Source organism: Opisthorchis viverrini, assembly GCF_000715545.1.
Source record: "Opisthorchis viverrini unplaced genomic scaffold opera_v5_643, whole genome shotgun sequence".
NCBI classification, from domain to species: Eukaryota; Metazoa; Platyhelminthes; class Trematoda; order Opisthorchiida; family Opisthorchiidae; genus Opisthorchis; species Opisthorchis viverrini.
In genome coordinates, this window is record NW_008752312.1 from 39,362 (window position 1) to 54,268 (window position 14,907).

Sequence of the window (14,907 nt, forward strand, 5' to 3'; positions counted from 1 at the left end):
CAAAAGGAAGAGCGTGGGTTTGAAGTGATGTTGCGCCGGAAATAAGGTGAGGTGCGCGGAGGTTGATTGGGTTGCGTGAAGGAGTTTCACCAACATGTCCTTGTCAAGTACGTAGGACTTTAATGCAAGTTCAGCTAGCCATGAGATCTGCCCCACGGAAAGCTCGTCAACTGATCGCTCCAAGACTGGATAGAATCAAACAAACAAATGATTAAGTGCATGCAGTTTTCACATCACTTCTGTGGGAGTTATGGGACAGAGTGAACATCTAATCAGGAGAATGAGCACATTTTTCACCATTAATGAATTTGATAGTGTCAACCCTTTTGACATGTAGTCGAAGTTCTGCTATGTATAGTGGACGTCCAAAGATGGCTCTTGGTTGAGTGTGGCGTGCACCCAATCAACACGTTATGCAAGACCCAGGGAATGCGGATTGACGGCTGCAAAATGTCTTTGAAAGAAACGTTTTACATATAATCAGACTGAACAGCCAACCACTCTTAAAACCGGACGAGTAATGAGTGTCAAAAATGAAAAGGACTAGATAGATGAAAACAGGACTAGATAAGAAAGCTGAAGTGTTAACTCAGGATCGATTCAGACTAGAGTTACTGAGAGGCTAAGTGTAGCTGACGAAAGAAACAAACATCGCATCCTAGCATGTTTATGACTGATCACTAGATAGCAGTTTGGTCGTGTGATGACTGGTAATTTTGTTGTAAACAAGTAAACCAACATCAACCTGTGCTGATGTTTTTTCTATGAAGCATTTGGTCCCATTTGGTCATCGCATCCGTACGAATGGGACAGACGCCGAGGAGACTTAACATTAACTCCTCTCCTCTACTGCGAGACAAAACACATAGCTCACATACGAACAGAGGTTGATAAAAACGTTCCACGGACAAACATGTATCCGGTTTGTGTCAGGTGACCAGGATCACAGTGTTTATTCGAAGCTTCTTTGGCACAGAATTAGCTGCTGAAATTTGGTCAGCATAACCCCGCCAACCGCTGTGGTTTCCCAATCCCTATGTTGGTCCCTGGCTTGCGATTCTGTCTATAGTAGCTTGAGGCAGTTTTACCTGGGGCAACTGAAGATTGGCAATGTTTTATTCACACACAGAATAATCGAGAGGGTCAGGCTCAAATCTTCTTGACCCATAACATGTCCAACGGAAACAGGCCCCGTAGGCAGTTTGATATACATCCGTCGAACGGATTTGATGTTCGGTTTACTATTACTTGAATGCGTTCAATATTCAAACGCGACTACTATCAATTCTGTGTTGAAGCTTACTAATTTAAAGTTTTCTTTAATTTGATATTTGAGCCAGATGCATTCGATACAAGTTAGGAGTACAACCGACAAACTCCATCACCTTGGGCACAGAAGTGACATCAGCCTATCCACCAAAGTTCGAGTTTACAAGGCTGCAACAATGTCGGTGCCCGATATTTTTTTGAACGACAAACGGAACGGAGATGAAGAAAATTGTTGACATGAGGGGCACTAGGCCGGGTTGCGGATGGCGATTGTGGCCACGATGCGTGGGCGATACGTATTCCACTCCTGAGAGTGAGCCTAAGTATAGCTTTTAGGTGTGAATTCTTCAGAGCGAAATAACGCCTACCAAACAGAATGACTCTTCTTTAGAGTAAGGTCAATCGTGCCATTTCAAAATGCCTTGAAATGCTGTTCATAGGAAGAAACAGGAAGGGGTTTATGCTACAACCGACCTTGCTGGTAGGTTGCACACTAAAAGTGAGAACAGTAAAAGTGAGCGATTTACATACGCATCGAATAAACACGCCCTAGGTCCACATTGAGAGTAATGAAGGACCCGCGGATCAGAGACGCCTAGCATGCAAACGCATTAGTGTAACTTGTACGTTGAGGCTACGTAAAAAGACGATCTGACATCATATTACTAGCAAACAGCTCTGTAAAGAAGACATCCACCGATAAACAAGTAACTTCAACGCGGTCCAAGGACAGGTACTATCAACTAAATTGCAGCGTTTAAAGGTAAGTCATTCAAGCTTGAGGTGATAAAATAGACTAAGTTAGGGAAGTGTTTCAGGTTGGCATACTTACCACTTATGTCGTTTTTCAGTTTCGGTACGATGGATATGGCACATTCTAATATGAGTTGTCGAGACAAGGTGATCAACAGAAAGTGCTCCGAGTGCTTGAAATGATAAATTCCATCGGAGATGGTTTGACAACAAGTTCTAACAGATAAATATGGATTGGTTTTGCTGGGTTGTATAGGAGCGTTCGGTGGATGGCCACGTGAAAAACATCCGGCTACCAAGCTGGCGATTTCTGGAGTAGATATACATGATGACAGTAACAGACAAAACTCTGTTGTGCCGTTTCTCGACATGATCTGAAACAATGATAAAAAATTCAAGCAGTACATGCAAATAATCTATTATAATTTCTTGGTTCTTTTTTCCCCGTGATGGAACCACGGAGGGGCGTTTTGAAAGTCGGTCGAAAAAGAAGCAACATATGGGGACGCATTCCAAGTATGCAGGTCTTACGTCAATTGCGCTTGTTTGGTACGTGAAAAATGCGTACCTACGTTGGGGAAAGCAGAGTAGATCATCAGTAGAAGAAACGATGTAAAAACGATTATAGCAAGATGCCCCAGCGTACGTTTTGGTTAATTTATTCCGCACACTGGTATATTCTTTCAGATCCGAATTACCCAACGCCAATGGGCTGTTTCTCAGAAAATCTTCGTTATCCTCGGTTGTTTTACTCCACATTGTAATGTACAACTTTCCTCCTGGCTATTCATTGGAGCGAGACTTTCAGTGTTTAGAGCGGGAATTTATTGACCGGAAGGTCCGTGATTCGAACCCCTAGCTTTGCATCTCGACTTCTGTCTATCTAGGCTTGGACAACCTGGAAGTTTCCTAGCCCTTGTGCTTTCTCCAGGTGGCGTGGTAGCTAGGCACAGAAAGGGTTCTACAGCTGAGTGACTATCTATTATTATCATCTTACTTCATTGTAGTGCCACAACAAATAAGCTATTGTAGGCCGAATGAAATATTGCCGCTTCGCGATCTCATACTGACTGTGGGCTACTGCCAAAGTTGTATTCTTGATTGTGCAAACAAGTACTTTGGAGCAGCCAAGGAGTTCAGTTGTGAGCTCCTGACCTGGCCGCCTATGGCTTGAGTCCAACATTGGGCTGTCAACTATTTTGGAAACCTGACAGTACCTTAGTGGCTGTGGTACCCATGACATCATAGCCAACTGTGTGGAACTGGCAAACTAAAAACGTTATTGACTGTCAGTATAAGGTCCCATTTCATCCAGTATCTATGTCATCCTGGCCTCTGAAATCGGCTTAACGCAATCTCTTACATAACCTCAATATAGTGCTGTGTGATCAACAAATCGATTATTTCTCTACAAAGGTCCTACGATCAACAATGTCGCAGCGGCCCATTGGTCATTTTCGGATCTAATGATCAGAGCTTTCTCACCAGATGTAGATATTCATCACCTGAAAGAAAATTTCGAGACGTGAAAAACCAAAAAAACAGCAAGAATCACGAAATTGCAAACGGTTATCGCAGCTGTGAGAGAAGCGATTCAGTTCCAGGCACAGAGGAGAACCATAAGGGACCACCTGTTCGTTTTAGTGTCATAACTAAGCGTAGGACTGCCAGAGGAAGTGAGATTTAGAGCTTGGACTGCGTATTGCTTGCAATACTCCCGGGATGTAAGAGCATTTTGCAAGAGCTGCCACTCTGAATTTGGTTGATCTCGTCAGTTTGAAAACGGCACTTACGGGTCAGGCTCCCACAATGCTGATCGCAGTATAGGGTGAAATCGTCCATATATCACCACATAAGCTGTCAGCGTTTTTGGAATAAATGGTGAGTAGCATAATTGTTTTTGAATCAATATAAAACAGATTTCGAGGAGCAACCGCTTAAGGAAAGTATGGGGAGAGGTTCAACTATTATTTTCCAAACTTTCCTGAGAGGAACATTTCGATTTCATGAACCAGGGACGAATTCAGGCACCCTAAACGGCGCCAAGCTCCTTGTGGCAACAGTTTTCAGTCAATATGTCCACAGTTTCTGTAGGGAGTTTCACCACCCGATTATTCCATGAAGCTGAAGCACACAGTTTTGCAAGAAGCGTATCACATCAAACACGAAAGTCATGGAGTTTAATAATTATGGAAAAAATGCGAGCAGTAAGGGGCCATGTACTTGCAGTTGTTAGTGTATGGACACAACTAGATTTATCGGCTTGACCACAGTCAAGTAAATCATGGGATCATTCGCACCTGCAACCAATAAACACGGGAAGTATTGTGCACCTTGGGTATGACACTCATCACCTGAGCATCAAACATAAGGTTAATGTCGGAGAAATTTCATACAACAATGAGTAAGATTTCTTGCAACCATTAAATGTATGCTTTTATTGGGCTGCTGTGAAAATTGACCGTAAGAATTACTTCCGTTTTCAGTTTGCCTCTATTCCTGCTTACATCACAACCTAATAAAAAATCGTTCAGCTGTGGCAACTCTATCGTGGATAGCTGGCACATAACCTGAGAAAGAATGAGGACTAGGATGCGGCTAGGCCATCCAAATCAAGAGAGAAACCGACTCCATCAAATCCAGAAGAACGCCACTTCGGCCATGAACTCATGATTTGAGAAAAGCTCATCCCCAGTCAAGCCGGTAGCAGCTCACCGGGCTAAAAGACTAACACGAAAAGTGATGTGAATAAAGCAACTGGGACGAAACCGTAAAGTACAAAAGATTGATAGGTCTGGAAAGCCAAGGAGGAACGCCGAAACTACGAAAATGGATAATACGAGTAAATGTGCTCAAACTATGGGTGATGGAGAGATGAAAGTGTCGAAGGTGTTCCTGAAGAGGAAATTCATGACTTGAGTTCAATGTGACAGTTCGAACGTTTTTGTTTAGACTTCGGCTACCTAAAACCATCACAGACTTAATACTCCCATATTGCAGCACTATGCGAAGAGGACACCATTCTTGTCGAAACCGAGTTAACAGCCACACATCAATCGGGGAATAGTAGGGGGTGAAAACAATTACCAATATCATAAGTTTTAATGTAGCAATTATCCTTCCAAAGGAACAGGACTGATACCTCGACAAAAAGTCAGTAGGATAACAAAATGCAATACAGCTTGTTAGAGGCACTTTTACAGTGATGGGGGAGTTATCATGGGGCACCAAATTCACGGAGAAGAGTTCGCAGTTTTTCAGATTCCGTGGCCTCCAGATAAGAGACACCATCTGGGGTGTTTAGAACTTTGGCACCCTGAAAACAGTGGTGAGCACGTGAAGGACACTTACCTTTTCCAAAAGAACTCGTGCGCAATCAATATGGTTTTCATAGATTGCAGCTAGCAACGGAGTGACTCCATAATTGTCTGGGGTCTGAAGTTGAATAGGATTGATTAGAACAGGAGACGATCAGTTACATTCACATCTGCACCTTTCGATAACAAGTATTCACAAATTTCAGGTTGTCCGTAATCAGCTGCGTAGTGTAATAAGCTCCTCCCATTTGTCGAAAATCTACAAACGTCTGGCAACTTTTGCAGTGAAAGATTACATAGAACAGAAGAAACAACTACATTCTGAGATAGGTCCTTGAAGCTCTGAAGATCCCCATTTTTCAAAGCCCAAAGAAGTCCTTCAGTAGTCATTCTGATAAGGAGAAAAGCAGAAAACCGGCAAACGTAACGGAGGGACCTTGAATGGATGGAAAGCGCATGTGAGTTGACACAGGGTAAGTAATCAGTTGCAACGGTCAGTTACCAATACGGCATGACCAACGTTGGAGGACCAAGAATAGGAAATCCTGCCACAGAGGCGAATAAGCTGTGCAACTGCAGCAACTGAAATCGTTCAGCTGTAGCACCCTTTCGGTACCTAGCTGCCATGCCGCCAGAAGAAAACACGAGGGCTGGGATACTGCCAGGTTTCCCAATTCTAGACAGAGGAAGTCGAGAGGCAGAGGTCGGGGCCATCTTGCCCCTGCAGCTCCTACAGCTCCTGAGTGAAGATGGACTGCACATCTTTTATATAAAATCCTCCCTATAAGCCCCCCATAAAGATTGATTGCACATCAAGATTGTCTGATCACACAGTACATCCCCGTAGTCCAACAGAACACACTAAATAATCCTACTGATCACTACTCCGTAAACCATAGCTAAACCTCATGTTACCTGGTCTGGGTCAATTGAACGGAAAGTACAAGGCCGGATTTTGATAGGGGAAATCGATCAATCAATCNTGTAGGGAAAGGATAGTTGGAGGTAGGTAGATGCATTTGGCCGTGCAAGGAACAGGTGCAAAGTCATCCAACAGTGGCAGCGTGACACTGATTGTTCGAGGTAAAACAGCAGACTTGTTTGGACTGTTATACCCTGATCTTCAACTAACGTGCGATTAAAAAATACAGCTTTCGGTCATTTGAATCACAAGTAGTTCTGTATTGCGCAAAGCACTGTGATCATGAGGACTTTTGCAGAAATGAATGTGATTCTTGCGATCTACCATATGTTATGCCTGGGGAGCTCTATAGGATGTGCCACCCTATTCGTCTAACGTACGCATCCATTCAATCACAAACAATTCATTTGTAACCCCGGTTACTCCGTGTGCAACATGCTCGCGCTCATAATCATGGCATCCGGACATCCGCAAATTTGTGAGCTTTCGTTTCACCAAAAAACAGAATGAGATTACTGAGGTGTATGACAAATCAGACTAAAAAATGGTGGAAATGGTTACGGAAACCAAATCTCAGATATCACCAAGATGAAAGAAATCTACTAAAAATAACGGGAAAACCATTTTCAGCGAGCAAAGTTAAGGTGAGTTCATGAATCCGACACTTCAACAATGGTTCTTGAGTACAATATCCATATCTAAGGGATATAAAACCACTAAACAAGTCAAGTGGAATGTTCTCGACAGCACCGGTTGAGTTGCGTAAACTGCGTTGAGATGGGACAATTTTTGACCGAAGGATGTGGGGTGGAAGATATAGCTAATGCTATGCTGACAGACGGTATGGCTTCAGAAGCACAGTTACGAGAGCGATCGAGTTGACACCAAATGGTAGCCCAGATAATTAATAAGTGTCGGTGCGTATCGACCAGGATATAGCTCACTCAATCAACTGCCTAAATGATGATGGTACATCAAAGTGCATACTCACGATGCACAAATCAGCGACTTATCCGCAGACTCTCATAGAAATCCTGTGGACGTTTATACGGTGTTGGTACGAAGCCCCATTCACAAGAAGAAATCAGTGTAAAAACTTGTGTAAACTAGCCGGCTCGGATTTCTCGCGCCACTAATCGATCAATGAAGGTTTTGGAAAGCCGTCTAACAACAATTTTGCTAGGCCGCTGAACATCAGTAGGACATCTGCTTCAAGCGCTATCCTAGTTTTCAGAATCTATCATTATATAAATTTTGCGGCACTGTTCAGCTCAGATTAATCGATTGCCAGGAAAAACATTTATCAGAATTAGGATGGAGTTCACCCTCACCTGAGGTACCAGTCACGCTTCCCGTGACCAGCTTCCGTCTCCAACAATAGCAGATCAGACAGAGGTAAGTGAAAGTGCCCTTGCGAAATCACGTATTTCATTGGGGCATTGGCGCCCAATGTCTTGAGCGGTACGGTATGTTAGGCTTTCAGCTGAGTGCCCCGAATCTAGTGATGTCAAACTGAGCTCAACTCTTCAGATATTTCTCTCAAAGTGCCACATTGGGTCCTTCTGCCCGCCAGTGACACTTCGGGAAATGTAAAGCTCACGTTCCGTTGGACCAGCCTCTGGGTATGTGAACTCATTTGGGATGCAGGTGCAAGCCGATTAAACAAAGCAGTATCAAACGTCTCGCCACGGTCATGGATACGTGTTGCGCGTATCGTATGCATTGACCTTCCCCGATTCCTACCAAAACGTTCTCAAGAGACCAATCAGCGGAACCTCTTCTGAGAATACCCTAATTATAGCGTCAAAAAAACGGAAGGATGAAAGTGAGTGAAAAACCTAAGGAGAGACTGATCAGCATCATCATCATGGACAGCATATCAGTGCTCAACAGTGATGATTCGTTGCCGTATAACCATTACTTATTTAGAGGTCTTAGTAGGAGAAGATAACGGTGGAGGTGGAAGGGAGCTAGAGCTAGCCTACCACAATCATTCAAAGTTGCCTTCACCTCCAGACACTCAAACAATCTGGATAGAAACTGACAACAAAGGCGCCACTGACATCGGTTGGCAGTCATATCTGGCAACGTGATTATGCGGTCTCCATACTAGAAGCCAAGTAGCATCAGCAGCACCCAAACGTTTCGCAATTTCCTTCATACCCTCTGCCAGGTCAAGGGATGCCACCTCTCTGCTTCCGCCACACTGAGTTGGGCATGGAAAACAGTACTCTCTTCAGCAAACGACGGTTAGGCATACGCAACACATGTCCCAACCAACACAACTTCTGGTGCTGGACACATCCTTCAACGAAAGTAACTGTGCACAACACAAATCCCGCTTTTTAATCGTTTCGTTACGGATACGCCAACACCATCCCACATGAGGTATGCTCCCGAGACAACGATTGCCCAACACCTGAAGACGCCTCAGTCCCGCTGCTCGAACAGGCCAAGTCTCATAGCCATACAGCAAAACGGCCCGCACTGTAGCTTGCTACACACGTACCTTGAGATTCAAGGATACACCACCTTGACGCCATAAGTGTCTCAAACTAGCAAACATGACCCGGGCCTTGTGGGCCTTGACTACATTTGTCACACTACAATCAGGATTATTACAACCTCCAAGATCCATAAGAAACTCCACAACTTGCGGTGCCCCTCTCTGAATTATAAGTGGCATGTTCACTGACTGCATATGAGGAGCATGACCTTACACTTTGTGGGTGCAGAATACACACCAAAAGATGGGATGACTTTCGTCAGTTCATCCAAAAATACCTGTGTGATCTGCTCCCCTTCGAAGACTATAACGATGTCGTTTGCATGTTTCAGGTGGACATGGTTTTCGTCACAGGCTATTTGAACACCGGGGGTTTGGAGATCTTCCAGCATTCGTCTCATTAGTTCATCGATCACGAAGATGAATAGGAATGGAGAGAGTGCACATTCCTGACGGACACCACTTTTTGTACGGAAGTGTCTGGAGAGCTTTCTGTATACGCTCACACGTTTGGAAGTCTGAAAATACAAAGAGCTCATTATGTTTAAGAACTTCCGGGCATTCCTTGGTGGGCAAACGTGTCAAGAACAGACCGGTCGACCGAGTCGAATGTGCCTTGGAAGTCCAGGAATACTATAACTGAGGATCTTTTATACATACGGCGTTGTTCTAGCACCTGACAGGGTTTGAAAACTTGGTCAACGTAACAGCTACCAGGTCGGGATCCCGCTTGCGGCTCTCAGTTCAGTGTTTCACGAGCCACCATAAGACAACGAAGCACCATTGACACCCACAGTCTCGTAACGATCGAGGTCATGTTGATTCCCCTGTGGTAATCACACTCACTACTAGTCCCTGTTTTGAACATAGGCACTTTCGCCTACACTCTCCAGTTGTTTGGAAGTCTTCTTCTTTAATCGAGATGTTCACTCCATTCCGACCCTTGATGGCTTCGCTCACAATTAGTTTTCGGGAACAGGTTGCGCGGATCAACTGGAATAACCTTCGAGCATTACCGTCTTTCTGGGTTTCTCCCATTTCCTTAGCTCACTGTGTCCACCGCAATTCACGGTCACTTTCACTTGACATCTGATGATTCTTCGCGTCAAGTTACGTTCGGGACGGACTGGGATATTTCTCCGAGATATAAGCGGTGCCCCGTCTGGTTTGATATCAAACGGTTGCACTGCTTTATAATTACCTCGCTACAGATTTGCCGACACCAACCCACACGAGCTACGGTCTTGAGACAACGGTTGTAGAAGACCTGAAATCCGTGGTTCGAAACCGACCGCTGCAGTGCGGCTACTACTGTCAAGGCTTGGGCAACCTGGTAGTATCCTGGCCCTCGTGCTTCCTTCGGGTGTTAAGGCAGTTAGGGAGCGAAAGGTGACTACATATGGACTACTTTTATGGTATTACTGATGACTGAATGCCCAGAAGCATGACCTCAATTTGTGCAGAACGCGTGCCAAAGGGATGATATCGAGCAGTTGAGCCCAAAATACCTGCACCTCCCTCTCTTCTTTGAAGAAGAGAACGACGGGGTCTGTTTACTCCAGATCCACGTTTGCCGCCAGCAGCCATTTGAACATCAGGTTTTCGAAGAACTTCCGATGTGGACACAACTGCTGGACAAAATTTTGTATACGGAAGAATTTGAACTGCAGAGAAATCATCAAAGGCAGCAACATCAGTGTTGACACCGCTGCTTCACTGCCCCACGACCACAAGGCTTGAATAACTTCGTATAAAAACCAAGAGTGAAGTTAAAAAGAGTGGGCGATGGAGAAGACCTAGTGCTGGCCTATGTTAAGTATTCTGAGGTGCCCACACCTCCCAGCGCTCAATCAATCTAGAAAGAAACTGACAACAAGAACGCCATTGTCATCAGTTGGTAGTCATATCTTAGTGTCTCCAACCAGACGCAGTGGAAATTACGCGGTCCTCATCCTGGAAGCCAAGTAGCACCGACAGCACCCAAAAGTTTTGCAGTCTCCTTCATACCCTCTGCCAGGTCAAGGGCTGTAACCTCTCTGCTTCCGCTGCACTAAGTTGGGCATGGAAAACAGTACTTTCTTCGGTGAATGACGGTTACGCATACGCAAATCACGTTCCAACCTGTGCTGTTTATGGTGCTGGACACATTATTCAATAGAAATACCCGTTGCACAACCGAAAACTCGCTTCCTAATTGCCCCGTTACGAATTCACCGATACCAACACTCACGTCAGCAACCCGGGGATGCCGCTGTTGCCTCAATAACGGTGGCACCAGATGCTAACGCGATGCTTGCTGCTACAGTCCATGCACTGCTTCTGACAGTTCGTGATACCTCTGTCCGTGATCCGTTACTTTAAAGGGCAAGCCATTTCAACCGCACATACTGGTATTCAGTAGGTTTCCATTAGAAACTCCAACCGTCCTATCAACGCCTGTTCTCACTTTCCCACGTCGATCGCTGAATAACCTTCGCAGACCGGGTGATTGTGCCTCCAAAATTACACAGTAATAACCTCAGTCAATTTCATTTTGGACACCCCGGTATGAAGGCATGAAGGCACTAACACGCAGTTACATTTACTGGCCGAACAGGGCTAAGCAGTTAGAGGAGCCTGTACGGAAGTGTTCAGAAGGCCAAATATCTACAAAATACCCTCAAAAACAGAATTATATTCATGTCCTATCCCAGAAATTCCATTTTCATGACTTCATGTTGACGTTGCAGGACCGGCCTATGGGCAAGAGTATCCGATCCTAGCTGATGCTCACAGTAAGTGGCCAGAAGTATTCAGCATGAACCATGTTACTGCTTGTGCTACCATTTCTAAACTGCACGTGTTCAGACACCTTAGGGTTCCGAACACCACTGTCTCTGACAACGTCGGTGCATTAACGCCCACTGAATTTTCTGCTTTCTGTCAACAAAATAGCACACACTATGTGCGATTTCAAACGAGCACTCTTGGAACTCAAACGGGAGAAAACACACAGGAAGTCGTCGAGACATTTCTCTGAGTTACAGAATGATACCAAGTGTTACGCCCCGAACGGTACGCCTCCAGAGGAGGTAATTATGAACTCGAGGATCTGTTTACCCATTGACGTGATCCGTTCAACACCACATTCGTCAAACGGTAGAATCACACATACGGAAGTTCACCTCGGTTGATCAACCGACATAACCGTGTTGTAAATAACATGCGTTCTCCCTCTCCTTCAACAACAGCTACATTTAATCCTGGTCTTCCACTGAAGATTATCCTCGACACATTAATTACATCGCAAGCCTGAATCGTCCGAGCCGATAATTGAATTGGAAACTTCAAAAAGCTAGGAGAGGGGTGGACCAGGTACGAAATCCCTTTTTGCCAATGCACCTCAACCTACGACAGCAGCCTAACGAGCTAATGTCTCAGAGGGGACGTTAGGATGACTGCCTTGAAAACGAACGGATCCGATTGGCCGCCAATTGGTCTCGTAGACAAAAACCTTGTTATCTCCATTTACGACTTTCGTTGACATTCCATTGTATTGTGAGCCCTTCTAATATTCTCCTTCATGAAATCCAATATCACGGAATGTTCAAGATATCAATAACCCCAAGAAACATTTGCTTTCCGAGTTACTTCCGATTTTCAGAGTCAGCGACTTGCGGTCTGGACCGGGCAACTGGTGTATGAAGGCCAAAGTCAGGTTGGTATATAAACTGGTGTCGAGCTACAAGTGGTCATTCCTCGCTTGCTCCTCTTGTGGTCCGGGTGCCCACGGCGTGCAGGACGCCGCCACCACGGTTGCAACGACGGTACGGCCAAGTAGGATGGTTAAATGTGGTAGAATGTTATGTAGGTTCACAGGATGTCTCCTCGGAGGAACAGAATGTCGGTGGAGTGCTTCCTCACTGGAATTCTGATTAAAAGGATCGCCGGTAAGTTGATATTTTTGCGCATAACCATGCAAATAACTTATATTTAGGTATGCTGCTTTTGACTGTCGATCGTTCATGCGTGTCGTTCATCGAGACAGTCACCTTGTAGTAACTAGTTTTTATATATGCATGACCTGCGTACGTCCGATTTCCAAGTGTATTCTGCGAACCGACGAGTGAATGCTCAGCAGCAGTGTGTTGTGTTTGGATTGTTGCGATATTTTAAGTCATCCATGGAAATCCGAGACTATGTCCGGATGAACTATTGAATAGACTAGACCGGTGATGGCGTACGGGTCCTGCGCGATAAACTACGCCGCCTGGACTATCCTGTATGTGATCTGCAGGGTATCCGAGATCCGGTGCGCCCATTTCGACCCATGGCTGTCTGTTTGTGATGATGGGAGTTTGAATTTTCTCTCTCTTGCTTCCGTCCGTCTGCGTGGTTTGCTTGCAAAGTATTGTGATGCGGTTCAGGCAGATTCAACCTAGCTTCTCCTATGCTACCACACACAGGTGTGGGAAGTGGGTGGGTTTTTCTGCCGTAAAATCCATCCCCTCCTCTGGCCGTTTCCATTCCGTTGCCTTGCACTAGTTCTTTTCCCATTTACTTTCCAGACACAACTGTGGAACACAGTTTTAATGGTTCTGTGATTTGTCGGCAATAATAAAATTGTTTTCCCAAACTTGGTTTCTTATTTCCCGACAACGCAAGCGTCACGGCAACCAAGCCATCCAGTTCTTGAGTTGAAGACCGGCTTGCGTAGGTGAGAAAAGGGGGCGTAATTTTCCGGTTTCGTCTGTAGCCTCAGAGTGGTCTCGAAACCTGGGACAATATAGGGTCACCTCTAACAGCACACGTCTAGCATTGTGTATCTCCACTGGTCGCATGGGTACAAACATAACGTGCGGTTAATCCACCTCTCAGTTTTCACTCGACAGGGTTTCTGAAATAAATGTATAATCAATTACGAGTCGAACACATCTTCCGCAATATCATTTAAAACACATAATCAAACAAAGTTGTAGTGGCTGGCTCACCAAATCCTTTCTAAGTCCCTTTGTCCAAAATTACTGGTCGGTGTCTGCGCTGAACCTGGGGACTTGGTGTTATAAAGCTAAAATCATAACTTGCTGAATAAGTCCAATAGGTGATAACTAACAAGCCGAGCGTATACCAATGATTACACAGCGGGATTCGGCAACCATACGCATTGTTGGGCGCGGCGAACTTAAAGCTAGAGTGGGGCGTTTACTTGTCAATCGTAAGACCAAGTGGTGTATACTTGAGCCTCAAGATCCGAGGGCCACACGCGTCCTCAAGCGTCTACCCATGGATGCAGCTTTAACAAAGATCTAGTGATTTCAAATCCGCTCGTTTAGGGCACTAAATCCCAACTTCCCTCGACTTCTGCTCTCTGATACCGATACAATGTAACTTAATAAAACCGACAGCTCGGTCTTGCACATCGAAATTCGTAACCATTACATACTCAACCATGGTAGCAATATAACCAACAAGGAGCACCCTTCTGGGCTTCATCAAACTCAATGTTCGTGTTGAAGTATTGCAACTCATCTTTGCTTCCGAAATCGTGTCGACTATAGATGAATAAATGAGCTAGTAAGATAGCCAAACCTGATGCGATCCAACTGTCCAAGATAATGATAATGATCTAGCCTGAGACTGCGAGGACACATTCTGCAGCGGAAATCCCCGGTGCAAAACTGAAAAATCGCTACGTAACTGTAATCTTACGGATTTGCCGGTACCGACCCACACAAGCTATGGTTTTGGGACAGCCAGTGCCAAACACCTGAAAAAGCATTTGAGCCACTTTTCAAACAGGCCAGGCTTTATGGCCATACAACAGAACAGCCCGTACTGCAGCCCGATGCACACGCAGCTTGATATTCACGGATGTATCGCCTTGATGCCATAGGTCTTTCAAATTAGCAAACATGACCCGAGCATCGCAGGTTCGTGCATTGACAGAACAGCCCGGCAGCCCGATGCACACGCAGCTTGATATTCACGGATGTATCGCCTTGATGCCATAGGTCTTTCAAATTAGCAAACATGACTGACGCATCGCAGGTTCGTGCATTGACCTCATCTATCACACTGCAATCAAAACTAATACAACTTCGAATAAATATAAAATATAAAATATAAAAATACAAAAAATATTTTATAGATATAAAAAAATA

General features: G+C 44.9%; 1 protein-coding gene across 1 annotated transcript in view; it reads right to left on the reverse strand.

The window, feature by feature from the left end:
- Nucleotides 1–5,457, reverse strand: part of T265_11918 (hypothetical protein) — a gene marked incomplete at both ends in the record, with an annotated part of 38,720 nt that extends 33,263 nt beyond the window's left edge. Inside the window, 2 exons of the mRNA XM_009178743.1 lie at nt 2,102–2,396; nt 5,374–5,457. Of these exons, the coding sequence (XP_009177007.1) occupies nt 2,102–2,393 (292 nt within the window). The remainder of the gene's footprint in view (nt 1–2,101; nt 2,397–5,373) is intronic.
- Between the last annotated feature and the right edge of the window lie 9,450 nt (nt 5,458–14,907).